Genomic DNA, 26,610 nt, shown 5'->3' with positions numbered 1-26,610 from the left:
TGTAATCCGTGCAGGGAAGTACATGTCTCTGATGTCTTGGTACAGTGGACAGACGGTTAGGAAGTGTAGCTCAGTCTCTACCTCGTTTTGTGTGCAGTGTGTGCATAGTCTGTCTTCTCTTGGGAGCCAGTTCTCTCTCTCTCTCCTTCCATGAGAGCAGCAGCATTTGTTTGCACCATTCAACACCCTACATTACATTTACCACACATCCACTCACTTACACTACTGATCTACTGATTAACACAAGCCACTTAATACTTTAGTATTGTTTGATGCATACGTTTATTATATTTTAAATAAATATTGGTTTGTGCACTTTTAAACAGCTGTGTGTCTTCCTCCTTTGTTATGGCCCAAGAGCCAGGTCATAACACTATCTATCTATCTATCTATCTATCTATCTATCTATCTATCTATCTATCTATCTATCTATCTATCTATCTATCTATCTATCTATCTATCTGACAGTTACACACCTCCACCACCAGGGGGCGAAAGGCATTAAGGCAACAGTGCCTGGATTCTTTATTGCGCATGCGTGAAAACTTTGACCCGGTCGGAAGTACTTATTTGCATCACGTGGCCACGCCGTGATGCCAGTTGTTTTCCACGTATGTATGTTGTTGAACAAACATGTTGTCGTGCCTCTCGGGAATTGTTGATATTTGTGCCTTTATTACACCTTCTATATTACAGTAGGAACAGAAAGCTTGGTGGAAATGTCTCCTAAAGGAGGTGAAAAGCGTCAAATGGAGTCTGTACGGCTGAAGATAAATGAACAGCTAGCGTCGGTGGGAGAGGAGATATTGTTTGTTGTGGACAAACGTGGAGCTGCTGATGTGTGTAGTGTGGAGCTTAGCGTCAGAGTGTTTGTGTTGGAGCGCCTCAGCGCGGTGGGAGAGTTCATGGTCAACCTCTTCCAGAGAGAGATGGAGACACTAGAAACTCTGCTGGAGACACAAAACAAACGGCTGGACATTGATTTTGATATGGACATCGATCTACACACTGCAGGTTAGTAGACTCTGAACAACACCAGCTTAGCTACAAGTAGCATTAAGCTAGCTGAACTGAACTTCATTTACCAGTAGTTATACTAGCCCTGAAACATGTTGTTCATACTCCATGTCCAACAGACAAAAGGTGCAAAGAGGAATTGTAATTCAACGAAAAAATATGTAGGCTAGGCCTATTATGTTACACAAAAGTCCACTTGAATAATCAAACTGAAAAGGTCAAATTAATAGCTCCAAAATAATAATAATAATTCGTATGCTAGTAAGTAGGTATGAAATAAGGTAAAAAACTGTATGCCAGCCTCACCAAACATTTTCCATTGTTCTCAAAAGGCATGTCAAGAGACCTTAAACAGGCTACCCCACTTCCTCTCCCACTGAGCCTTTCAAAATAAAATACAAGTTACAATTCACTGTTCCAGACTCACTGCCTAGTAGCTTTTACTTTGAAGGGGATAAATTATACAGGAAGTGCAAAGGGGCTCACTAAATTGACATGACATACTAAGTTTCTAATTAGAGTGGAGGCTTCTATTAATCCAAATTATAACTATCTTTTCCAAAACAATATTTGATATATATGAAAATAAACATTATGAAAGAAGTGAACAAATAAATAAAACAAAAATGGCGCAGTTTTATGCAATCGCTACATTTACATGGAAAACGTGTATATAAACATTCAGATTTCAAACAAAGTCCTCACCACATGTGCCACGGGTGTTAGACATTTTCTGGTATTAGGGGCACGGTGGCACAGTTGGTAGTGCTGTCGCCTCACAGCTAGAAGGTCCTGGGTTCGATTCCCGCTAGGGGCACTGTGGGTGCTGGTGGCGTGTTTCCCCCTCTGCGTCATCAGTGCCCATACCCGAGGCGGGGTTGGCGAAAGGGCCTTTCTGTGTGGAGTTTGCATGTTCTCCCTTGCATGTTCTCCCTGTGTCCCCTAGGGTAGGTACCCTCACAAAAACATGCAGTAATCCTGGTCTCTAAACTGCCTCCCCCTGGCCAGCCGGGGCGCCTGATGGAGGGGTAAGGAACTGGTTGGAATAACGTGTTCCTTCCACGTGCTACGTCCAACCAGGGAAACTCCCCCCTGTCAGGTGTAAAGGAGCAACTTGGACACTCAGGCATGAAGGAAGCATGAGTTCAAGTCCGTTGCTCTCCCCATGTCCCCCATATATGGGGACTAGGTTGGCGGAGGGTGTGTAGAGCCCAGCATCACATTAGATCAGGGGTTCTCAACGTTTTTGGCCGGGGACCCCCGAAAATGCTTTGGCAACGTCTCGGGACCCCCGCCCCGCCCCCTCCCGACCCCCAATATAAATTGACTGCTACAATAACCTTAACGCATTTTGGGCGGGAACCCCTTTTGGTGTTTTAAGCATTATGTTATAATTTAGCTATTGAAAAATAGCAGATCTACAAGCTCATAGCGCGCCACCGAGTGGCGCGCTACGAACTTGTAGGTCTGCTATTTTTGAAAAATCGTGAAAATATATATATATATATTTTTTTTGAAAATATTTTGGGGACCCCCCAAAATAATTTGGCGACCCCCCGAGGGGTCGCGACCCACGGGTTGAGAACCCCTGCATTAGATAATTGACACAGGGGTAAAACAATATAAAAAAAAGAAATTTGCTGGTACAGCGATTAGCATTGCTGCATCCCGCGTTGTTTAATAAAAAGCATTTTTATCCGAGCACTACTTTTCTCAAACGGGGTTCGTTTGGAAAATTCAGTTGCACACCAGGAACGCACTCGCCTATTTGTCTGTATTGGCAGTGTGGTCAGCGTGCCTATATCGAACCCACCCAGTGCCACACTCCTCCCGACCGATAGGGGCGTGTAGTTGAAAGCCAATGGCAAAAAAACCCAGCTTGGATAAAAATGCCTTTTATTACACAACGCGGGATGCAGCAATGCTAATCGCTGTACCAGTACATTTCTAACACCCGTGGCACATGTGAGTACTTTATATTTGAAATCTGAATGTTTATGTACACGTTTGCTCTGTAAATGTAGCGATCGTGTAAAACAGGCGGAAGTTAAGCCATGACGCTCGTGAAGTACGAGCGTCATGTGAACCATGGGTATAGTTATACTAGCCCTAGAATGTCTGTGATCATACATAAATTACATATATTCCTGTATACACAGCCATAGATCGGATGCCTCCGCTCCCAGTGAGCAAGGAGACATGGGCGGCATAAATGTGCTCCACGCTCCGGAGTGAGATATTGTCCTCTAGTTTCACAACCATGTAAAAGTTCTAAGGGCGAGGGGTCCGGAATGACAGCTGGACTTCCCTTTATGACAGTCACTCGCAGGGCAGGGTTTTCTGCTGCAGCCTAGGCTCCAGAGTCGGAGGCACGGCGTGCAGAGTGCCTTTTTAAATCCATTCTCTGCAGCTGTAAGAAATTAATTAATATCAAACCGAAAGAGCGCGTGTTACATTAATGAAAAACACATAATGTGAAATAATGTCGGCATCGGTGCCACAAATGACGGATACATCGGTGAGACCGATGTCGGGCTCTACTCACAACGCCTTGCTCTGTGAGGCATTGTGAAGAGACTCGAGACATTTTTAAAACTATGGTTATCCTGACAAAACAAATAGGAGAATAAATGTCATCTTTGTGTTGACAAAAGCACTTTGAGTTGCTCTGGTGATGCTACCTTCGCTCTCCTCCTTCTGTCTGTGTGTAAAGAGGTTTCATCTGAATATGAGGAGAGGAGATCCAGTCTGGTCCAGGAGGAACCACAACCTCCACAACATCAGGAGAGGAGATCCAGTCTGGTCCAGGAGGACCCACACCCTCCACAGATTCAAGAGGAACAACAGGAGAGGAGTTCCAGTCTGGTCCAGGAGGAACCACACCCTCCACAGATTAAAGAGGAACAACAGGAGAGGAGATCCAGTCTGATCCAGGAGGAACCACAACCTCCACAGATTAAAGATGAACAGGAAGATGAGACTGGTGAGTCAACTTTGACATTACTACGTAGGAAAAAGTGGTGCAAGACTCTCTCAGGTAAAACAAATGTATGTAATGTAATTATATTAGTGTTATTCTAACAAGACTAAAGGGTCATTCAGCAACTGTAACGATAAAGATATAATTTGGTAACTCATGGCCCCCCAAAAGACAGACAGACACACAGCATGTTGTTTCCGCTCGTGCTGCTACAAAAGTATAGTTTTATACTTAAAGTATAAGTTTGAACCCATAATCATGTATAGATCATGTAAGATTTTTGGCATAAATGGTGAGGAAAAAAGAAAGAAGAAATAACTTGTGTGTGCGTGAGACCATTTAAAGCACGAGACATGGTACGTGCACCACTGGGCAACGGTGGTGCTGCAGGCTCCAACTGAGCAACGGTGGTGCTGTAGGCTCTGCTTGCAGCTTGAATGGCCCTCCTAAAGGCCTCACCATGGGGTTGTTGGGCTTCCTCCTCACGGAAGACACAGGCAGGGGCGCCAACCCATACTGCACCCGGGTGCCGTCCACATTCCGGCTATCACCCGTCTCTCCGGTGGTCACCAGATTATTCCTGGTTGTTCAGTAAACCCTTTTTGAATGTTAAGTACAAATTGTTTCTACTGGTGATTTCCACAGAGCACCACAGGGAGAGGTCTACAGTATCTAGAGAGATGGCCTCCAAAAGTCATTCAACGTTGTCAGAGGAACAGCCAGAGGTGGACCAGAGACATGGACTGTTTGATGCGAAGATGCAACCTGTAGTAAAGTTGTACCGTATAGGTATGTGCTGTTTTGTTTACTTACTTACATAAAGGGATATTTCACTTTCAAAATAATTGTGGGTAATGTTATCGTCTACTCAGGCTTTTTGTGAACACTTTGGACAGTTTTGAATTTGCTCAATTCAGTATTTAGATATTTTATATTCATTTTTATCAGACAAGCCCATTGTAACTTCAAACTCCATTTTAACCATTGTAGATACACAGAAAACACCCATCCCTGGTTCTAGTGACTGATATTGTCCTTCCTTAGAGAGGGACAGCCATAGCTGAATGGGTAGAGAGCCCGTCTAGGAAACAGAATGTACCACAGTGATGTTGTTAGGTCTGCAGTGGGTCCCAGGACCCACAGGTGGGAGTCCTAATATAAATGGTCTTTTTTGAGAAATTGTAATTGTTTGATATTATTGCATTCATACAAATGTAGTCAAGGTAGTCAAGTTCCTTAAGGGAAATTAGGTCCTAATTTTGTATATCATTACTTCAAAATGGATCAAATCAATGGTATACAATACTAGCTCCTCGATCAGATAAAACGACAAGTTTTCTGACGCGACTTCTTTAACATAGTGAATAAATGCTTTGAAAAACCCCTCTTGTATATGAAACCAAATACACACGATAAATCAAATAATGAATTGCATTTTTATAATGAATTGCATTTTCATAGCACTTTTCCAAGTGGTCAAAGCACTTTACAATTCATTCATACATTGGGAGGTGAAGCGGCGAACAGTCGACGCCAGGGTCCTCACTTCCCACATTCAGACACCAATGGTGGCGAGCTCACACCAACCAACTCATTGGAGGCAATGTAGGGTTCAGTGTCTTGCCAAAGGACACTTCGACATGTGGACAGGAGGAGCCGGGATTCGAACCGCCGACCCAGGGATCATTAGATTACCTGCTCTACCTCCTGAACCACAGCCGCCCACGATGAGTTCCAAACCTGTATTTAGATTGTGCGAGCATATGCGATATTTATTTTATCAAATCCAAGTCACAATACATTCATAGCCGTCAGGTTTTTCACATAACAATAAACACAGCAAACGGGCACATCGTGAAATAATTCCCCTGGGGCATGAGCCGAAGAGAATTATCCACGCGCGTTGTTTGGCTGATACAAATTGGGATTGCGCGTGCCGCTGCTTATTCGGTAAAGGCATGCGAATAAAGCAAGGGCGCATAGATCCCAATCTATCAGACACACAACTGTAGCTCCGCTTAAATCAAAACCACATTGCAAGGAAAATTAAAACAAGAAGGAAAAGGGGAAAGAAAGATTAAAAATAGTTTGTTTAAACTTCAAGAGAAAAGCTGGTGCACAGGGTTGTTGGTGAGCTAAGATAAATGAGAATAATGACACTGACTTCGCTGATGACATCGCGCTTATCAGTCAATCATTGGAGTCAATCAGTCAATCAAGAGCTCAGGCTCTCCTTCAGTCTCTTGAGCAGGCCTCCAACTGTGTTGGTCTTTATCTCAACGAGACGAAAACTGAATACGTAAATATATGCAAATCCAACAATAACCACATTATACAAACACTTAACAACACTCTGAAACAGGTTGATGACTACAAGTATTTGGGTTCATATATATCTTTCAAACTAGGAAGGGTATGGCCTGGTCAGCCTGCAATGACATACATAAGATCTGGTCATCCCAGCTTAGTAAGATGTTAAGTAAAAATATTTAGGACGACCGTTGAGCCGATTCTACTCTATGGCTCCGAGACATGGACACGTTCAAAGAAACTAGAGAAACGGTTGGATGGCACTTACACCCGCCTTCTAATGAGAGCGCAATATCTGTCTTGGAAGAGCCACCCATCGACTAATCTAATATACGGCAACCTTCCCCGTGTTTCTTCACTAGTCCGATCCAGAAGAACACAGTTTGCCGGCCACTGCTACAGAGCTGACAATGAGGTTATATCTTCCCTTCTTCTCTGGAGTCCTGCCTCAAAGCAGACCAGAGATAGAAAACTGTCGTTCCCTGATGTCATCGCTAGGGACACAGGCATCAGTAAGCAGGAACTGGGGATGGCAATGAAGGACCGGAAAGTCTAGCGTGATATTGCGAAATCCACGATCTCGACTGCGGTCGAAAAATGATGATGATTTTCTCTCATCTTGACAGACATGCTCACTCATTTGTAATGACACATATCAGTAGGTAGAACATGATTTCATCAAAAGAAAAAGACATAAGGATATTTTTAGGGCAGCCGCCCTACACATGCTGTCAGTGGTGCGTGCGTGTTTGTAGTATATGGGGAGCCAACGCATTTATATCCATTTCTGTGTGCATATCGATTTTAGCGTGGCGACGCAAAGTCTCTCCAGAAGGTCATTCCTTGGTCAACTCGGGATCGTGCCAATCTCTCACTCTCTCTCATTCCCTGGTTAAGCATTTCAAACCCCGTTTCCTGGCCTGGGGTCTGAAAAGGTTGATGTTGAAAACCTAATTGTTTACACAGCCTGTAAACAGTGGTGGTCCGTGTGATAATTCAGGGGGGGATGCCATAGGAGATAGCTAACCCCCCTCCCCCCTGTGGTTTTGCGCATCCTGATTATACCCACTCAGGAAGGCTGGGGGGGGGGGGGGGGGGGGGGGGGTTGGTTGCATTGGTTAAACTCTTGCTTCATGACATTCCACTGTTCAACACAACTGGCATAATATTCATTTCAGCATCTCAGGGCATCAGGCTACACAAATCATGCATCAACTAAAGATTGAGACCTGGAGTCACCGCTACACACTATGATATGTATGACATGTTTGTTGAAACTTCCAACAACCTGTTTGAGTTTGTGCCAATTATGTTTTTCAGTTATCTTTTCTTTTTTCGTGTAGTGTTATTTTGTCATATAACTAAAAATACATTGCATGGATGCACCTGGGACGTATCCTCAGTGATGTATCCTGAGGTCAACGGGGTTTCGGGTCTACCATCATCATACCCCTCACTCAGGCGACCCAGCCGGGGTTGATCAAATCTTATGTCTTATGTCCCAGTAGCTACCCTCGATCAGTCCATCAGGGAATGAGAAAGGCCATACAATCCATTGCTCCGGAACTACTCTGCCGGGACTGGGAGAACCAAATTCTGGCGTGTGAAAGGACTAGGCTCTGTGGGTTGACTCCTGTCCGGGCCCCTCCTACGTCTCGCCAGGTCCACTCCTGCTCTCACCAGGCCCAGGACCTGTGCGTTGCACCAGACTCTCAGCACCAGGCACTTCATTCAGGAGTGGTGGATTATAATGGCCCTCCTAAAGGCCTCACCAAGGTTTGTTGGGCTTCCTCCTCACGGAGGACACAGGCTGGGGCGCTAACCCGTACTGCTCACCCAGGTGCCGTCTACATTCCGGCTGTCACCCGTCTCTCCGGTGGTCACCAGACTATACCCGGTTGTCACAGTCTATTCCGATGAGTCACTATAAATAGAATACCTCAGACTCCCAGCACCAGGCACTTCATTCAGGAGTGGTGGATTATATATCATAAACTTCTGTTGAACACTTGTTACTTAATTGTAACTATTCAAATGCAACATTATATTCAATACAAACAAAATATGCAAGACAAGTACAAGAATGACTAATCTTTACTTGGACAAGTGAGTAAATGTTCTTGTCCAAATGTGGCTCAAATGTCAAGCCCTGAAAACTATCTGTGATGATGTTCCTCCAAAAATGAAAAGTTGAAACATTAAATGTTTTTCTCTCTTTGTGTCTTTTTTCTAGCCGTCCCGCACCTCCCTGTGTGTAAAGAGGAAGTTGTCACTGAACAACAGGAGAGGAGCTCCAGTCTGGTCCAGGAGGAACCACAACCACCACAGATTAAAGATGAACAAGAGGAGCTACTTCAAAGACCAATGGAGGCTGATGGGTCAACGTTGACATTACAAGCAGTGAAAAGTGAAGATGATCATGATGATGAAAACAGAGAGACAGAGCCTGTAGCCGGCACCTCAACTGAACACATGAAAACACAAGCTGATGTAGAGGACTGTGGAACATCACAACCAACTAGTGACGACCAGCTCCTCTCTTCACACTGTTCTGAATCTGACACTGAAGACAGTGATGAGTGGCAGGAGACCAGTGAAGGTCAGTCAACTTTAAACACACTGAAATCACACAAGAAACAACATGTGGAAGGACAAAGATTGTCGTTGAGCAGCAAGCTGTCCAAGGACCTGAAATCATCAAAACAAACTCACTCCATGAGGAGCCACACAGGGAAGAAACGCTTTAGTTGTACAGACTGTGGCAAATCTTTTAATCGTAAGGCAAATCTGACGAGGCACACAAGGACTCATACAGGGGAAAAGCCCTTCACTTGTACAGTTTGTGGTAAAGGCTTTATTCAGAGTGTTAGTCTAAAAACACACATGAGGACTCATACAGGGGAAAAGCCCTTTACTTGTAATGTGTGTGGTAAAGGCTTTATTCAGAGTGGTGATCTAAAAACACACATGAGGATTCATACAGGGGAAAAGCCCTTTACTTGTAACGTGTGTGGTAAAGGCTGTACACGAAGTAGTGATCTAAAAACACACATGAGGACTCATACAGGGGAAAAGCCCTTTACTTGTAACGTGTGTGGTAAAGGCTGTCTTCACATCGGTAATCTAAAAACACACATGAGGACTCATACAGGGGAAAAGCCATTTACTTGTAACGTGTGTGGTAAAGGCTGTACACAAAGTAGTGATCTAAAAACACACATGAGGACTCATACAGGGGAAAAGCCCTTTACTTGTAACGTGTGTGGTAAAGGCTGTCTTAACATCGGTAATCTAAAAACACACATGAGGACTCATACAGGGGAAAAGCCCTTTACTTGTCACGTGTGTGGTAAAGGCTTTGCTTTAAGTTGTGCTCTAAAAACCCACATGAGGACTCATACAGGGGAAAAGCCCTTTACTTGTAACGTGTGCGGTAAAGGCTGTCTTAACATCGGCAATCTAAAAACACACATGATGACTCATACAGGGGAAAAGCCATTTACTTGTAACGTGTGTGGTAAAGGCTGTCTTCACATCGGTAATCTAAAAACACACATGAGGACTCATACAGGGGAAAAGCCCTTTACTTGTAACGTGTGTGGTAAAAGCTTTGCTAGGAGTTGTCATCTAAAATCACACATGAGGACTCATACAGGGGAAAAGCCCTTTACTTGTAACGTGTGTGGTAAAGGCTTTGCTCAGAGTTTTACTCAAAAAATTCACATGAGGACTCATACAAGGGGAAAGCCCATAGACGAATGAGGACTCATAGAGGGGGGAAACCCTTTAGTTCCTGGTAGTGGCAAATGCTTGGGTCAAAATGCACATCTGAGGATAATGAGGAGGAATCCTACAGGGAAGAAGTGGTTAGTTGTAATAGTAATAAATGCACATTTCCCCCATGAACCCATTTGAGTTGACACATGTTATAACACACAGACAATTGAATGATCATTCATTCTATTCCAGGATGACAATGACAGATAGATACTAAAGCAGTGGAATCACATAATCTGACAATAGAGCGTCACAGTCCCGCCCCTTTCAAAACGAAGAGGGCACCAGAAGAGAATTTCCCATTAATTTCCCCATAGACATTTCATAATGTATTTATTTAAAGACCTTTTAAGCCTCGGAAAAGCCAACTCGGATGGTGACAAATATTCATTGTCAGCTTGTAGATTCATAAACCAAGTGTGATGATTTTGCTGCACATTGTGAGCTTGTAGATTTGTTTGTTCAGTATTTTCTTTCTTTCTCTTTTATTTTGCAGGATTTGGAAAGCGAAAGTGCTTTTATGTGTCTGTGTTTTATAAATATTGAACCAATGGTAAATGTACAAGAGCCACACAAGAGCTTGTGACTAAATATTAACTATGTTGGGTCCATTGGAATGAAGGTTCTTTCATATTCTGCACACTGCCTACAACTGCTAGTTTTTTTCATTTTTATTTGATTTTGTTCTTTAACCTGTACTATACTCAAGGTATTTTATCTTATTTTAATTTCATCCATTATTATTATTATTATTATTAGGGATCCACTGGTTAATATAGTAGCAATCTGTAGAATATCCTTTTTCTCACGTATAATGAGAAATAAGTTAATTTATTTAAATTCAACCTCAAGACTAAAGGCTAATACAACTTTGCAAGAATATTATACAAGCCATTTTTGAGTGGTGCAACCACTCCTATAGACAGCTACGTGTGTGACTTGGGTCTGTTCCGGTGTCCCTGTATCCCTGTCGGAGCACGCACATAGCATTATAGCGTTTGTTCACCACCAAGTGTCACTGTTGCACAGCCTAACACACAGACACACACCAGGCCAGGGAGGAGGGCTTGTACAGTACAGTACAGTACAGTACAGTACAGTACAGTACAGTACAGTACAGTACAGCACCACTCACTTCAGAGGGGTCTGATTTTTATTAAACAATTGCTCACTCACTCACCTTTGCAGATGTAGTGTTTCTCATGCAGCGGGGATTGAACCCCGGTCTCCCACTCGCCAGACCGACACACAACCTGTCGTGCCAACAGGGCTGAGCCTGATTGGCAGGGCTGTTGTGGGCCAGGTCTTGACTGGGTGCTACACAGAGGTAAAAAATGAAGGCTGTCAAAGTTAACGCGTTAATCGTGTGTTAACTCAACGTCCTTTTAACGGCGTTAATTTAATTAACGGGCGATTAACGCACAGTGAAGTTTGACAGAACGGTTGAGAGACGCATGCATCTGAATGCAGGCTGGCAGATTCCAATAGCCCCGCCTCTCTCTTATCCCCCCCCCCCCACTCTCTCTCTACCATTCCCACAGTGTGGCAAGCATTCTCCCATGTTGAGTATTTAAAACTTGAAAAGACCACCAGTGGTCCCTGAGGGGATTCCAGGTGGCCCACAGCTAAATGATGGAGGGTTGGTAACCAAATTAACCCTTATAGATCTTTAACTCTCAAGAGTTGAATAATTGTTAAACAAATGCATTACTTAAAGTTAATTTACAAGAAGTCTACACAATTAGAGAACTTAGAAAACATGTTATTTTGATCAACATACAGCCTGTTATCTCTCCTAATGGTACCAACATCAATACAGTTCTTTAGTTTGGGTCTGGAAGGCTAAATGTCATCAAATGGTGGTCCGTGGCTCAAATGCAGAATAAATAATGGACCTTGATATGAAAAATCTTGAACCACTGATTTAAGGTATATTTAGAACGGATACAAAATATGCGATTAATCGGCGATTAACTATGGGCAATCATGCGATTAATGGCGATTAAATATTTTAATCGACTGACAGGCCTATAAAAAATACATCAGATTTCATCAGAGCTTATGAATCCGTCTATTTGATTAATATCATATGTCTGAATGACTGGGGAAATGGATCAAATCTGGACACACGACACAGCTATAATTTCTTTGTCAGATGGTAAGTCCACTGATGCGTTCTTGTGATGATATGTTGTCATGAAATATTAAATGATTCACGGGACATTTGGAGTTACCGAGGCATGCATGTCTGGCATTCATGTTGTGATCAATATACAGTAGCCTACAGTATAGCACTATTGGTCCCACAGCCGATCAGCCTGAATTTTAAGCGTTGCTCTGCAAGCCAGCTCTCCTCCAAAGGTGAGATATGAGCAGGCTGCCTCGTTGGGAACAGATGCACGACCATTTTGTCATGGTATTTATATAAGTCACACATTGAACAAGCTTTGAACTGAGCAGATTGGCCAAAACGTCTTTCAAACGGCCACATTTTGCATTTCTTTCACCATAGGTAATGCTACTTTCATGGACTGGAGAGGGCAGTTTTTTTACAGACGGGTAAAGGGGCAGGGGCTGAAGCCTATGCACGTGCCTGCCTTTTCTTAACGGTCACCAGTGGACCTAGAATACAGTACGACATGAAGTGACCACATTTATACTCCTGTTCACTGTGAGAAGTGTTTTGGGGGTCTTCTCCTGGCTGGCAGGCCGGAGGGTTGACATTAAAGATGTGGATTGATCCATCATGACATGCTGTCGTCTCACTCTTTCTACCAACACCTCTTAGTGCAGCGACACATTCCCATGATGACAGTCTGTTAAGATGTGATCTTTATTGTCTGTATATATGTAAACGATAAACCCTTATTCTGAAGTGCCACACCGGAAGTACCGGATATGCCTGTTACCCAATGTGTATATAATGACGCTGCTAATAAAGATGCTCGAGTTATTATGGTCACGAGCTGAATATAAGTGCTGAGTCCTCATTCTTTTCCTCCGTTTTGTTTGTTTAGTCCGACTAGCTCCAGGCTATCTAGACTCTTCCTTATCGCTGTAATGGCAGCTCTGCTAACACAGTCTATACAGAGTATCTGGTATTTTTGTAACCTCCAAAAGAAAAACTAAAAACAAGAAAAAATATATTATGAGACCATCACTGCATCAAATGTAATTCAAAAAAATATATATTCAAAAAATATACAATATTCAAAATTTGCCAAATCGTCACCTATCTAAGAAAGGATTAGAAATTAATTTTCACAAGTTATTAAGGGGCCAAGCTAAATGGACTATGGTCCGTTATTGTAGTTGTCTGTTTTTAAGGGGCTGCGCCCGAAGTGCCTGGCCCCTTAAAAACAAAATTGCAGTTCTGGCTTAACCGTGCAGTCGGTTTTCGTGAAACTTGGCAATATGGTAGAGGGGTATGCTAAACGGTGAGAACGCAAAGCCCACGGCCATTGGCCAAAGGGTGGCGCTATAGCACTCAATCAAAAATGCAAAATTTGAACAGGTATAGCTCCGTTTGACTGTCAACAATAAAACTTGGATAGACATATGCGTCTCCTCATGTCGAACAACTTTCGTGTTCTGACTTTTGACCTCTGACCCTGGCTAATGCTGCATTCACATGGAATCAGTCCAGCAGTAGATGGCAAACCGTAAGTTATTTTAGTGGACGGGAGCAGGACGGTAAACGGAACAGGACGGCACGGCAGCCTGGCAGCCAGATCCGGTGATGGTAGCGGCAGACGGCATCAATGTTAAAATATTTCATCTTTTTACCTGCCGTCCAGCAGGTTTTGCCGTTTGCCGTCTACCGCTTGTCCGATTCCATGTGAATGCAGCATTAGATCACCCACTATTTTTGAATTATACATATTTTCTTATGTCAGCGCTCCAGGCCAAACCATGCAGTTGTTTTTCACGGAATGTGGCAATATGTTAGAGGGCTATGTCACCCTGCTTAGACAAAGCCCACAACCATTGGACAAAGGGTGGCACTGTAGCACTCGATTGAAAATCAGGCATAGCTCATGAACCACCAGCTGATGAACCACCAGTAATAATTACTAGGTAATTAGTACTAATACATAGATAATAATTTAGACTACCTGATGTTGGTGTCCAGTTATCGGTGGTGGACAAAGTAGCCTACGTATGCTCAAGTATTCCTTTTAATGACAAATTAGTGAAATTACAAAGTACTTTTCCCATTTAATATCAATGCATCATGGATTCAAAAAGTGTCAAAAGTGTGCAAATAGCTTGTCTGTCTGTCTGTCTGTCTGTCTGTCTGTCTGTCTGTCTGTCTGTTGTCACAGCCCCTGTAGTTGGCCTACTAGGGCCTGTGTGTATTCCTATAGGCCTAGGTCTTTGCTTCCCACAGGTCCTGAGCAATTGCCAATCAATTGCCTGGCCAGTGGTCCCAGTGTGTTCTATATCTGTTGTATTGTGTTTTTATATGGACATAGTGTTGGGTGCTGGCACATATGCACACATGGCATCAACGCATGGTGCTGTGTTCTGGCACACTATACACTCTGTCTTTCTTTTATCTGTATTGTATTGTATTGCATTGTATTGTACTGTATGTGTCATTGTATGTTTAGTTTTACTACCATTTTAAGAGCCTGCTCAGGGACTACAGATGTAAATTAGCTTATGGCTAACTCTGGCACATTTACATGGAAGTGAAAACTGAAATGTTGATTAATGAGCATTGTCCCTGTCAAATAAATAAATAAATAAATAAAGGGCTGGGAGTTGGCCGGCCTAACTCAATTAAATTCAATTCATAGGAGCTTTATTGGCATGAGAAAACATAAACACAAACGTTTACATTGCCAAAGCAAAAGTGGAACAAAACAATCAAGATAAAACAATACAATAAACATGTAAACAGAGCTGTGTTATATTAACACTTTGAGTAATACTATCTTGTGAGACTATAAAAGATTGTGCATTTTCTGTCAGAGATAGTTAGCCTATACATCCGAGACGTTTTATACTTTTGAAAGTTAACAGCAGTATTTCAATGTTTTAAACATGTTATAGGCCTAAACATTTGGTGGTTTTCAAACTCTCCTTGGGTGATTGTAATCCGTGCAGGGAAGTACATGTCTCTGATGTCTTGGTACAGTTAGGAAGTGTAGCTCAGTCTCTACCTCGTTTTGTGTGCAGTGTGTGCATAGTCTGTCTTCTCTTGGAAGCCAGGTCTCTCTCTCTCTCCTTCCATGAGAGCAGCAGCATTTGGTTGCACCATTCAATACCCTACATTACATTTACCACACATCCACTCACTTACACTACTGATCTACTGATTAACACAAGCCACTTAATACTTTAGTATTGTTTGATGCATACGTTTATTATATATAATAAATAAATATTGGTTTGTGCACTTTTAAACAGCTGTGTGTCTTCCTCCTTTGTTATGGCCCAAGAGCCAGGTCATAACACTATCTATCTATCTATCTATCTATCTATCTATCTATCTATCTATCTATCTATCTATCTATCTATCTATCTATCTATCTGACAGTTACACACCTCCACCACCAGGGGGCGAAAGGCATTAAGGCAACAGTGCCTGGATTCTTTATTGCGCATGCGTGAAAATTTTGACCCGGTTGGAAGTAGGCCTACTTGTTTGCATCACGTGGCCACGCCAGTTGTTTTCCACGGTAATGTTGTTGAACAAACATGTTGTCGTGCCTCTCGGGAATTGTTGATATTTCTGCCTTTATTACACATTCTATATTACAGTAGGAACAGAAAGCTTGGTGGAAATGTCTCCCAAAGGAGGTGAAAAGCGTCAAATGGAGTCTGTACGGCTGAAGATAAATGAACAGCTAGCGTCGGTGGGAGAGGAGATATTGTTTGTTGTGGACAAACAGCAGCGTGGCGCTGCTGATGTTTGTAGTGTGGAGCTTAGCATCAGAGTGTTTGTGTTGGAGCGCCTCAGCGCGGTGGGAGAGTTCATGGTCAAACTCTTCCAGAGAGAGATGGAGACACTAGAAACTCTGCTGGAGACACAAAACAAACGGCTGGACAATGATTTTGATATGGACATCGATCTACACACTGCAGGTTAGTAGACTCTGAACAACACCAGCTTAGCTACAAGTAGCATTAAGCTAGCTGAACTGAACTACATTTACCAGTAGTTATACTAGCCCTAGAATGTCTGTGAACATACATACATTACATATATTCCTGTATAAACAGCCAAAGATCGGATGCCTCCGCTCCCAGTGAGCAAGGAGACATGGGTGGCATAAATGTGCTCTGCGCTCCGTTTGTACTCACCCAATAAATAATTCCAAAGACGTGGAGTGAGATATTGTCCTCTAGTTTCACATGCATGTAAAAGTTCTCAGGGCGAGGGGTCCGGAATGACAGCTGGACTTCCATTTATGGGTTTTTTGCTGCAGCCTAGGCTCCAGAGTCAGAGGCATGGCGCGCAGAGTGCCTTTTTAAATGCATTCTCCGCAGCTGTAAGAAATTAATTAATATCAAACCGAAAGAGCGCGTTTCATAAGGGCGTATTACATTCTAAAAGACAAGTGTAGGTTACATTAATGATGTAATGAGGACTGATGTTAATGAGGACTTCGGCCACATCAGTGAAATAATGTCCGATATCGGGCATCAGCGCCTAAAATGACGGATACATCGGTGAGACCGATGTCGGGCTCTATTCACAACACCTTGCTCTGCGAGGCGTTGTGAAGAGACTCGAGACACTTATTTTTTGAAACGAGGGTTATCCTGACAACAAATAAGAGAATAAATGTCATCTTTGAGTTGCTCTGCTGATGCTACCTTATCTCTCCTCCTGTCTGTGTGTAAAGAGGTTTCATCTAAATATGAGGAGAGGAGATCCAGTCTGGTCCAGGAGGAACCACAATCTCCACAACATCAGGAGAGGAGATCCATTCTGGTCCAGGAGGAACCACACCCTCCACAGATTAAAGAGGGACAACAGGAGAGGAGTTCCAGTCTGGTCCAGGAGGAACCACAACCTCCACAGATTAAAGAAGAACAGGAAGAGGAGACTGGTGAGTCAACTTTAACATTACTACGTAGGAAGATGTGGTGCGATACTCTCTCAGGTAAAACACATTTTAATTAAAATTAGATTCTGAGAAAAATTTTAATTCTCAGAATCCACTACTCCTGAATGAAGTGTCTGGTGCTGGGAGTCTGGTCTGCACCTTTGTTAAATTGATGCAGACACGTACACACACACACACACACACACACACACTCTCCTCTCTGTCGCTCAAATTAATTAGTTATGTCCTGCAGTCTAGTTTCTCCCGGCGGATACTGCCGGGAGCTGCCTATGCCATAGAAAGCATAGGTGAGTTCCAGTCTAGATCGAGGGTAGCTACTGGGACGTAATTCGGGACTTGATCACTCGGCTGGGTCACCCGAGTGAGGGGTATTATGTTCGCGAGACCCTAAACCCTGATGACCTTGGGATACATCACGGAGGATACGTCCCAGGTGCATCTATGTGATGTATTTTCGTTATTTCGTTCTAACAAGACTAAAGGGTCATTCAGCAACTAATGATAAATATATAGTTTGGTAACTCATGGTCCCCCAAAAGACAGACAGACACAAAGCATGTTGTTTCCGCTCGTGCCGCTATGAAAGTATAGCACAACCCATAATCATGTATAGCGATTAAGATTTTTGGCATAAATGGTGAGGTATAAAATTGTGTCCATATCGTTCCAGTTTGCACACCTATGTGAACCCCCCCAGGAAACTGTCAAGAAATAACATACAACGTACATGCACCACTGGACCACTCAAACTCATACGTTCTGTCATTGACAGTCAGTGGGCTTTTAACTTTCAATACGGTTTGCGTTTGCATAGACTAGCCCAGGTGAAAATGATACTTTGTTAATGATTCAAGGTCACCTGACCAACTCTCACACACGCGCGCACACACACGCACATGCACGCACATGCACACATGTGCACGCACACACACACATTGAAAGTCAATAGAGAAATTCGGGGAAACACGTAACTCTGTCATTTCTCAACCGTTTCGGAAGCGGGGCGGCTCGCCAGAACCGGGCCGCCCCCCTGAGTGAAACCAAATGGACCCCTTAGCATGTTAGCATTAGCATGTTAGCATTAGCATGTTAGCATGTTAGCATGTTAGCATTAGCATGTTAGCATGTTAGCATGTTAGCATGTTAGCATTAGCATGTTAGCATTAGCATGTTAGCATTAGCATGTTAGCATGTTAACATTATCATGTTAGCATGTTAGCATTAGCATGTTAGCATTAGCATGTTAGCATTAACATGTAGCATTAGCATGTTAGCATTAGCATGTAGCATTAGCATGTTAGCATGTTAGCATTAGCATGTTAGCATTAGCATGTTAGCATTAGCATGTTAACATTAGCATGTTAACATTAGCATGTTAACATGTTAGCATTAGCATGTTAGCATTAGCATGTTAGCATTAACATGTAGCATTAGCATGTTAGCATATTAGCATGTTAGCATATTAGCATATTAGCATGTTAGCATTAGCATGTTAGCATTAACATGTTAGTATGTTAGCATTAGCATGTTAGCATTAGCATGTTAACATTAGCATGTTAGCATTAGCATGTTAACATTAGCATGTTAGCATTAGCATATTAGCATGTTAGCATGTTAGCATTAACATGTAGCATTAGCATGTTAGCATGTTAGCATTAGCATGTTAGCATTAGCATGTTAGCATTAGCATATTAGCATGTTAGCATTAGCATGTTAGAATTAGCATATTAGCATGTTAGCATTAGCATGATAGCATTAGCATATTAGCATGTTAGCATGTTAGGATTAGCATGTTAGCATGTTAGCATTAGCATGTTAGCATTAAAATGTTAGCATGCTAGCATGTTAGCATTAGCATGTTAGCATTAGCATGTTGGTGGCAACGTAATGTGCAGTAAACTTAGACCAAATACCCCATTGAAAGTCAATGGGGAGACCTGGCTTGCATGTAACCAAATGGACCCTTACAGGGTCTGAAAGGCTAAATGTCATCAAATGGTGGTCTGTGACTCAAATGCTGCACAGACTTGGCGAGCTGCAGGCACCCAGTCAAATTTCTTGAAATGTGTTTGTAGTTTGCTATATTTTCTTATAGTTACTATTCATTTCTTAAAATACACAGCAAAATTGTGTATTTCTTTACTAACAAATGGCACAACATCTTTATTTTTCTTCCTTTTATCTTTTTTTTAGATAGAAGCTTGGCTAAACCAAAACAGCATGGCTGTGACCAGTGTGGACAACGCTACCATTACATGTCTGCCCTTAAAAGGCACCAGATGATTCACACATTAGAGAAACCCTATGGATGTGATCAGTGTGGACAACACTTCTCTCAAATGTCCAGCCTTAAAATCCACCAGAGAATTCACACTAGAGAGAAACCCTATGGATGTGATCACTGTGGAGAACACTTCTCTCAAATGGCAAACCTTAAAACCCACCAGATAATTCACACTGGAGAGAAACCCTATGGATGTGATCGGTGTGGACAACACTTCTCTCTAATGTCCAGCCTTAACAGCCACCAGATAATTCATACTGGAGAGAAACCCTATGTATGTGATCAGTGTGGACAGCACTTCTCTCAAATGTCCAACCTTAAAACACACCAGATAATTCACACTGGAGAGAAACCCTATGGATGTGATCAGTGTGGACAGCACTTCTCTGAAATGTCCAGCCTTAAAAGACACCAGAGAATTCACACTGGAGAGAAACCCTATGGATGTGATCAGTGTGGACAGCACTTCTCTCAAATGTCCCACCTTAAAACACACCAGACAATTCACACTGGAGAGAAACCCTATGGATGTGATCAGTGTGGAAAACACTTCTCCCAAAAGAGCAACCTTAAAACACACCTGATAAAACATACCAAATGAACTGTTCTTTTTAGTATTTGTATTCACTCTGTCAAGAGTCAGGGTCAGTTTGTTGGTGCCTTGTTTTGGAGCCTGTTAGAGCAAATGTAAATGTATGAATTCTGACATTTGCACACTTTTTATTGCATCTTCTGCATTCTGTATCTCTACATCTGACCTTAATACTTTTTTTTATGTCAATGTAATTTGACCTGTATATTCACTGTAGATTAGATTGACATGTTTTTTTGTCCATGCTCTATATGAAATCTAGTTTTAGCAATCATCATATGATGAATGTTGAATATTGCTATTATTTCTATTATATGTCAAGCAGGGAGGCAGAGTCTTTGGTATGACCCGGCCAGGGATTGAACCCCGGAGGTCTCAGGGCGGACACTCTAACCACAAGGCCACTGAGCTGGTAACTTTTTGTCCATGCTTTATATGAAATCTAGAATACAAGTTATTTCAGTGTTAGCAATGACTAAAACAAACGTCATAATTATGACAAATAAATGACTCATTGTACTTTACATTTGTTTTTTGTCATTCTTAGTTTTAATAAATGTTCTAAGTCAAGTTTTTTTAATCTGTGGCTTGTAGGAGTGTGTTGTGTTCATGACAATTTCAACCAGTAACATACATAGGCTATAGAGAGGCAATAGTAAATATTATCATATTAAAGCAAGTAACATTTTTACAAAGTAAATTAAGATGCTGTGATGTTGATCACAGTATAATGAGCAGCTGTTTCTTCTACGTAATGGCTCTGCTTCAGTAACACTTAATTCATGTTTAATTCAACAGTGATACTGTACTGTATTGTTGTTGTACTGTACTGTAAATATTAGCACACCTTTCGTTCAACTTTCACCCCTCTATCACATAGAACTATTTTTTTGGCATAGTGATATGGACACAAAAAACATATTTCTGTGTGAATAGAGGGGTCAAAAATGAACGAAAGTAATTTAATAGGCAATGACTCCAGAGTCACCAGTGGTAGGCTGTTGTTTTTCTCCCAGAGGTTGTTCATGCTTTATATGAAAACATAGAATACGTTATTTCAGTGTTACACAATGAGTAAAACAAACTGCCTATATATTTAGTCATAATGATGCATATTGAATATTGCTATTATCATAATTCTGGGTGCCTGCCATGCAATGGCAGAAACACAGGTTGAAATCTAAAACGCATACTTAATTCTGGGTGCCTGCCATGCAATGGCAGAAACACAGGTTGTAATCTAAAACGCATACTTAATCGTAATAATAATAATAATCAATACGCAAAACTTTGACGTCTATCGCCGGCCGCACGGTTTGCCAAAGCCCCGCAATATATACATCAAAACGTGCGGCTGATACAGTAAGACGTTTAAGCTAAATGGATAAGTACCAATATATTCAAAATGTGGGAATTTAAACATGTACTGGATAAGTACCAATATATTCAAAATGTGGGAATTTAAACATGTACTGGATAAGTACCAATATATTCAAAATGTGGGAATTTAAACATGTACTTTTTGAAATAAAATGATCCAGTACGAGTCCCAATGGAGAGTGTCTGGTAGATGTTAAGCAAAATACTCCTTTAAGGTTTTAAAAGTTTATTATAAAGCAGCAGCATTTAGTTTGTATGCACCACATATCTAGAACAAACTTACAGAAAACAGCAGATATGCTGCCCCTCTTTAGTTTTTGTATCACAATAAAATATGTTTTGTTTCCCCCTGCCTTGAATGAGGGTTTCCTCTTTCTTTCGCTTCTGAACTGTATTTGTACTTTTTACTTGTTTTAGTTCATCATTATGATGTTATGTTTGTGTTTCCTGATTTGTGCAAAGCACATCGAACTGCCTTGCAGATATTTTATATAAATAATTAGGATAATCATAAGGTTTTCTATAGAATATGCTTTGACTCTGACAGTGTCTGTTCTTGTACTGGATATAGTTTAGATTCATTAAATAAAGTAAAATGGTCTCAGTTCATCCATAATGTGATCATTAACAGGTGATCTGTCCAATGCCAGACAACCAGTGACCATTAACATTGTAATCGCTGCATTTGAATGCAGCGATTATATTGTATAGTGAATTAAGCACCAGCCATCATCATTTGCCTATTTGCATTTTAACCAGGGGAAAGAATGTGGGTTGGTTCATTATTTAGCATTTGGAGAAAAAAAGCTGTTGCTGTTATTGTGTCTCTGTTGTTAATAATTAACCATGTAATCATAATATGATTATTATAAGAATAATGACACATGGACACATGTTTCTACACATATGCAGATTCCACTGTAAATAAAGTTAAGACATCAAATAAAAACAATAGAGCACAACGTGGCTATGAGACTTTGAGGATTTGGAAATAGAGTACATTGTTGTTAGGCCTTGAACATCGTTTGTAGTAAAAATGCAGGTGAAAACAATGTTTTCAAAAAAATAATTGGAGAATTTAGATAGTTAATTTGATATCCCAACACACAAAGAAGATACAAATAAGAGTACAGAAGGTGTTTATATATAAATTATATATATTTTAAGTCAAGCTGATGATACATACATGATCCAATAGGCTACTGTTCACCCTGGCATTTTGTGTTATATTTTAAATAATAACATACTAACTCTGACTGTGATCATTTCACAATGCATTTAGGCAAATATATAAAGTACATTGTATGGTATAGATAACATTTTAGTATAATGTATACATATAACAGTGCAGGGGTCCAATGCCCCCCACCCCCTGTTAGGTTGTGATTGGTGGAGGGGATTCTATTGTTCTCCACTTTGGCCAATCCACCTCAGGCTCTCTAGTATAAGAAGAGTGTGTAGTTGTCAGTTCTCCACAACTCCTCCAGGGTATCATTCATTTCAGATCAGATCTGACCTGACTGTGGACTCCAGACTTCAGGTGAAGATGAACTCTCTCAACCCCAGGAACAATTCTGCTCAACAGGATGATCACCTATGTAAGTTACTTATCTTTATGGATATACAGCATGTCGTAATATGTCATAATATTAGCATAGACTAAGACAAAATGTTCTATGTCTCTTTCTAAAATGCACAAACATTTGCAATTAATCAAAAATAATCACCATCCAGTAAATCTAGAATCAACATGCTCATATACATGTAATGTGTTCATAACGGTTTAGCCTTCTAAACGATATAACGCTAACCCTAGAACACCTAACAAACGGGAGACAATAACAGTCTGTTGTATAGGCTACATATAATTTGTGCCATGAGGGAGTGCCAGGAGAGATAGCGAGTGGAACTGTAAAATCAAATGATAAATGGTTGGTAAAATTGTCATTTATGTACATTAACGTCAAATTAGTTGCAAGTCAATAAAGTAACTCTAAACAATATGTCCCTTGTCTTTGTTTCCAATTCAGTGTTGCATCATCAGTTTGGCTTCCCTGTTCTACCAGAGGTGAATGAACAACAAAGCTTGACTAAACAAAATGGATGTGATCAGTGTGGACACCACTTCTCTCAAATGGCAAGCCTTAAAAGCCACCAGAGAATTCACACTGGAGAGAAACCCTATGCATGTGATGTGTGTGGAAAACACTTCTCTTGAATGGACATCCTTAAAACACACCAGAAAGTTCACACTGGAGAGAAACCCTATGGATGTGATCAGTGTGGACACCACTTATCTCAAATGGCAAGCCTTAAAAGCCACCAGATAATTCACACTGGAGAGAAACCCTATGGATGTGATCAGTGTGGACAACACTTCTCTCAAATGGCAAACCTTAAAATACACCAGCGAATTCACACTGGGGAGAAACCCTATGGATGTGATGTGTGTGGACAACACTTCAGTCAGACAACTCAAGAAGGATGTAATATATATTTATTGAATATAGATGAGCAATACAGTATATTCATTATGGTTTGGCGATGTATTGGATCTGCTTTTTAGGTACTTAGATCAAGCGCATCAGTCCCGACCGAGGGACTCCGAATCCCCCGTACCTAAACAGTAGATTCAAAACGACAGGTGGTAGCTGGGGTGGAGGCGGGTGCGCAGCAGGTTTGTATACTGCAGCGCGCAGGTATACGGTAGCAGCAGCGAGCAAGCAAGCAGAAGGAGGAATGCAAACCTCCGGTTAAAGTAGCCGGTATGAAGATGGAGTGAGTGTGTGATTGGCTGAGTGAATTATGTGAATGGGAGCGTGATGCTGAGGCGGTACTGAGGTTCCCTGACTGAACTTGCTCTGCGCATGTCTACGACAGGCGCAAATGCTCATTTCAGTCAGACAACTCAAGAAGGATGTAATATATATTTATTGAATATAGATGAGCAATACAGTATATTCATTATGGTTTGGCGATGTATTGGATCTGCTTTTTAGGTACTTAGATCAAGCGCATCAGTCCCGACCGAGGGACTCCGAATCCCCCAAACACAGCGCAAAACATCCGAATCCCCCAAAAAGCAGATCATTCAACACCAACCTTAAGCTATACATGTGTACAACAGAGCACCTGTTGTTTCCTGAAACAGGAAGACCATACCGATATCCATTCCACGCAGAGACAGAAAGGTGTGGGCTTGGATCAGACATAGGTCATGCTAACATTATGTGATGACTAGGTCGATGTGTTCAACAGAGCGCCTGTTGATCCCTGAAATTCAGGGATCAACAGGTGTCCTGGTTGCCACTGCACAGACAACCAGGATCGAAAGGGACATTCTATCATTGTAATTAATATCTGAAATCAGTACCCAGTAGCCTACCACCTGGAGCTGCGAGTTAGCGAGCCTTGCAAAAAGCGCAGCGCATATAAGCATGATCATAAAGCAGCAGCAGTAAACTATGCCGCCTGGCACAGCGCGTATAAGCATGATCATAGAGCAGCAGCAGTAAACTATGCCGCCTGGCATAGTGCATATAAGCATGATCATAAAGCGCAGCAGTAAACTATGCCGCCTGGCACAGTGCATATAAGCATGATCATAAAGCGCAGCAGTAAACTATGCCGCCTGGCATAGTGCATATAAGCATGATCATAAAGCGGCAGCAGTAACTATGCCGCCTGGCACAGTGCATATAAGCATGATCATAAAGCGCAGCAGTAAACTATGCCGCCTGGCACAGTGCATATAAGCATGATCATAAAGCGCAGCAGTAACTATGCCGCCTGGCATAGTGCATATAAGCATGATCATAAAGCGGCAGCAGTAACTATGCCGCCTGGCACAGTGCATATAAGCATGATCATAAAGCGCAGCAGTAAACTATGCCGCCTGGCATAGTGCATATAAGCATGATCATAAAGCGCAGCAGTAAACTATGCCGCCTGGCACAGTGCATATAAGCATGATCATAAAGCGCAGCAGTAAACTATGCCGCCTGGCATAGTGCATATAAGCATGATCATAAAGCGCAGCAGTAACTATGCCGCCTGGCACAGTGCATATAAGCATGATCATAAAGCGCAGCAGTAAACTATGCCGCCTGGCATAGTGCATATAAGCATGATCATAAAGCGCAGCAGTAACTATGCCGCCTGGCACATGCAGTGCATATAAACATGATCATAAAGCGGCAGCAGTAACTATGCCGCCTGGCACAGTGCATATAAGCATGATCATAAAGCGGCAGCAGTAACTATGCCGCCTGGCACAGTGCATATAAGCATGACCATAAAGGCGGCAGCAAGTAAACTATGCTACCTGGCACAGCGCACATAGCAAGCATGCAGAAGCAGTTTAAGAGTATTTATAATACCCTGCAGCATAGGGAGCTAAATAATGAATATATGTAGCATGTGTGTAGCATTTGGAACTTTTGGTGCTGCTGTGGTAGCTGCGCCGATCCTGAAGAGTGTGACGTGTAGCGATCAGGAGGCAGCCCACGGCCTTGACACAGAAGATGCAGCTTTTGCAGAACCAAGGACCGGATATGGCTTCCCGGAATCCATCATGAACAGGGGCTCATGACATTTGCGGATGGACAGCATGGCAGAAAACGAGGCATGGAAGAGAAAGGACAAAGACCAGTGTTAGTTCCTGTCACAGATATACCTTAATGAAATTAGTTGTTTTGAGTGATTTTATGGTGGGCATCCAAGCAAAGTCAGAAGTGGAAAAGTATTGAAAGAGTAATAGGAAAGCATTTCTTCATCCCTGCACTTTTTTTAATATAGGATTGCCAGTAGATTACTCACTGAATGATCTGGAGTAAAGCTGAACGTCAGCTATAATGCCTTTGAGATTAAAACAGTTAACTAAAGCACTACAAAATAGGATACACAGAAAGCAACTTGGAAAGATGAATAGGACCCTGCAGAGTCATAGGTTTTAAGCCGATTTGGCTGAAGCTTGCAGCTGTTTAAGAGAAGGCAGGAATAGTTTAGCATGGTTTGATTGAAAGTTACCAGGCTACTTCGAACCCATCAGCATGGCCTCTGGGCTAGAACATGAAATTAAACAGGACAAGCATCTCTACGTTGACAAACCTGGAATTAAAAACAGGTCTTAGAATGAAATAATCCATAACACAGGTCCACGTTATACCACTGAGTAGCCTGTTGATAG

The 26,610-nt window shown here is 41.9% G+C and overlaps 3 protein-coding genes across 3 annotated transcripts; all 3 read left to right on the top strand.

Annotated features, from left to right (window-relative positions):
• Window positions 1–905: 905 nt before the first annotated feature.
• Window positions 906–7,261, top strand: LOC306919372 (uncharacterized protein; the record flags this gene model as incomplete). The annotated part of the gene is made up of 4 exons (XM_079532163.1): window positions 906–1,014; window positions 3,731–4,000; window positions 4,643–4,767; window positions 7,205–7,261. 4 exons carry the CDS (start codon window positions 906–908, stop codon window positions 7,259–7,261), a joined length of 561 nt encoding a protein of 186 aa, XP_079388289.1.
• Window positions 7,262–8,965: 1,704 nt separating this feature from the next.
• LOC306919331 (uncharacterized protein) lies at window positions 8,966–10,854 on the top strand. The gene has a single exon (XM_079532129.1). The coding sequence runs from the start codon at window positions 9,023–9,025 to the stop codon at window positions 10,067–10,069; it is 1,047 nt and encodes a 348-aa protein (XP_079388255.1). The 5' UTR covers window positions 8,966–9,022; the 3' UTR covers window positions 10,070–10,854.
• Window positions 10,855–15,814: 4,960 nt separating this feature from the next.
• Window positions 15,815–20,505, top strand: LOC306919330 (uncharacterized protein). Its single transcript, XM_079532128.1, has 3 exons — window positions 15,815–16,177; window positions 16,942–17,148; window positions 19,360–20,505. The coding sequence occupies exons 1-3, from the start codon at window positions 15,877–15,879 to the stop codon at window positions 20,049–20,051; spliced, it is 1,200 nt and encodes a 399-aa protein (XP_079388254.1). The 5' UTR covers window positions 15,815–15,876; the 3' UTR covers window positions 20,052–20,505.
• The last annotated feature ends 6,105 nt before the right edge of the window (window positions 20,506–26,610 follow it).

The sequence above is a fragment of the Electrona antarctica genome (genome assembly GCF_951216825.1).
Source record: "Electrona antarctica genome assembly, contig: scaffold_25, whole genome shotgun sequence".
NCBI lineage: Eukaryota > Metazoa > Chordata > Actinopteri > Myctophiformes > Myctophidae > Electrona > Electrona antarctica.
The sequence above is the reverse complement of the archived record's forward strand: the minus strand, read 5'-3'. Positions and strand labels throughout refer to the sequence as shown.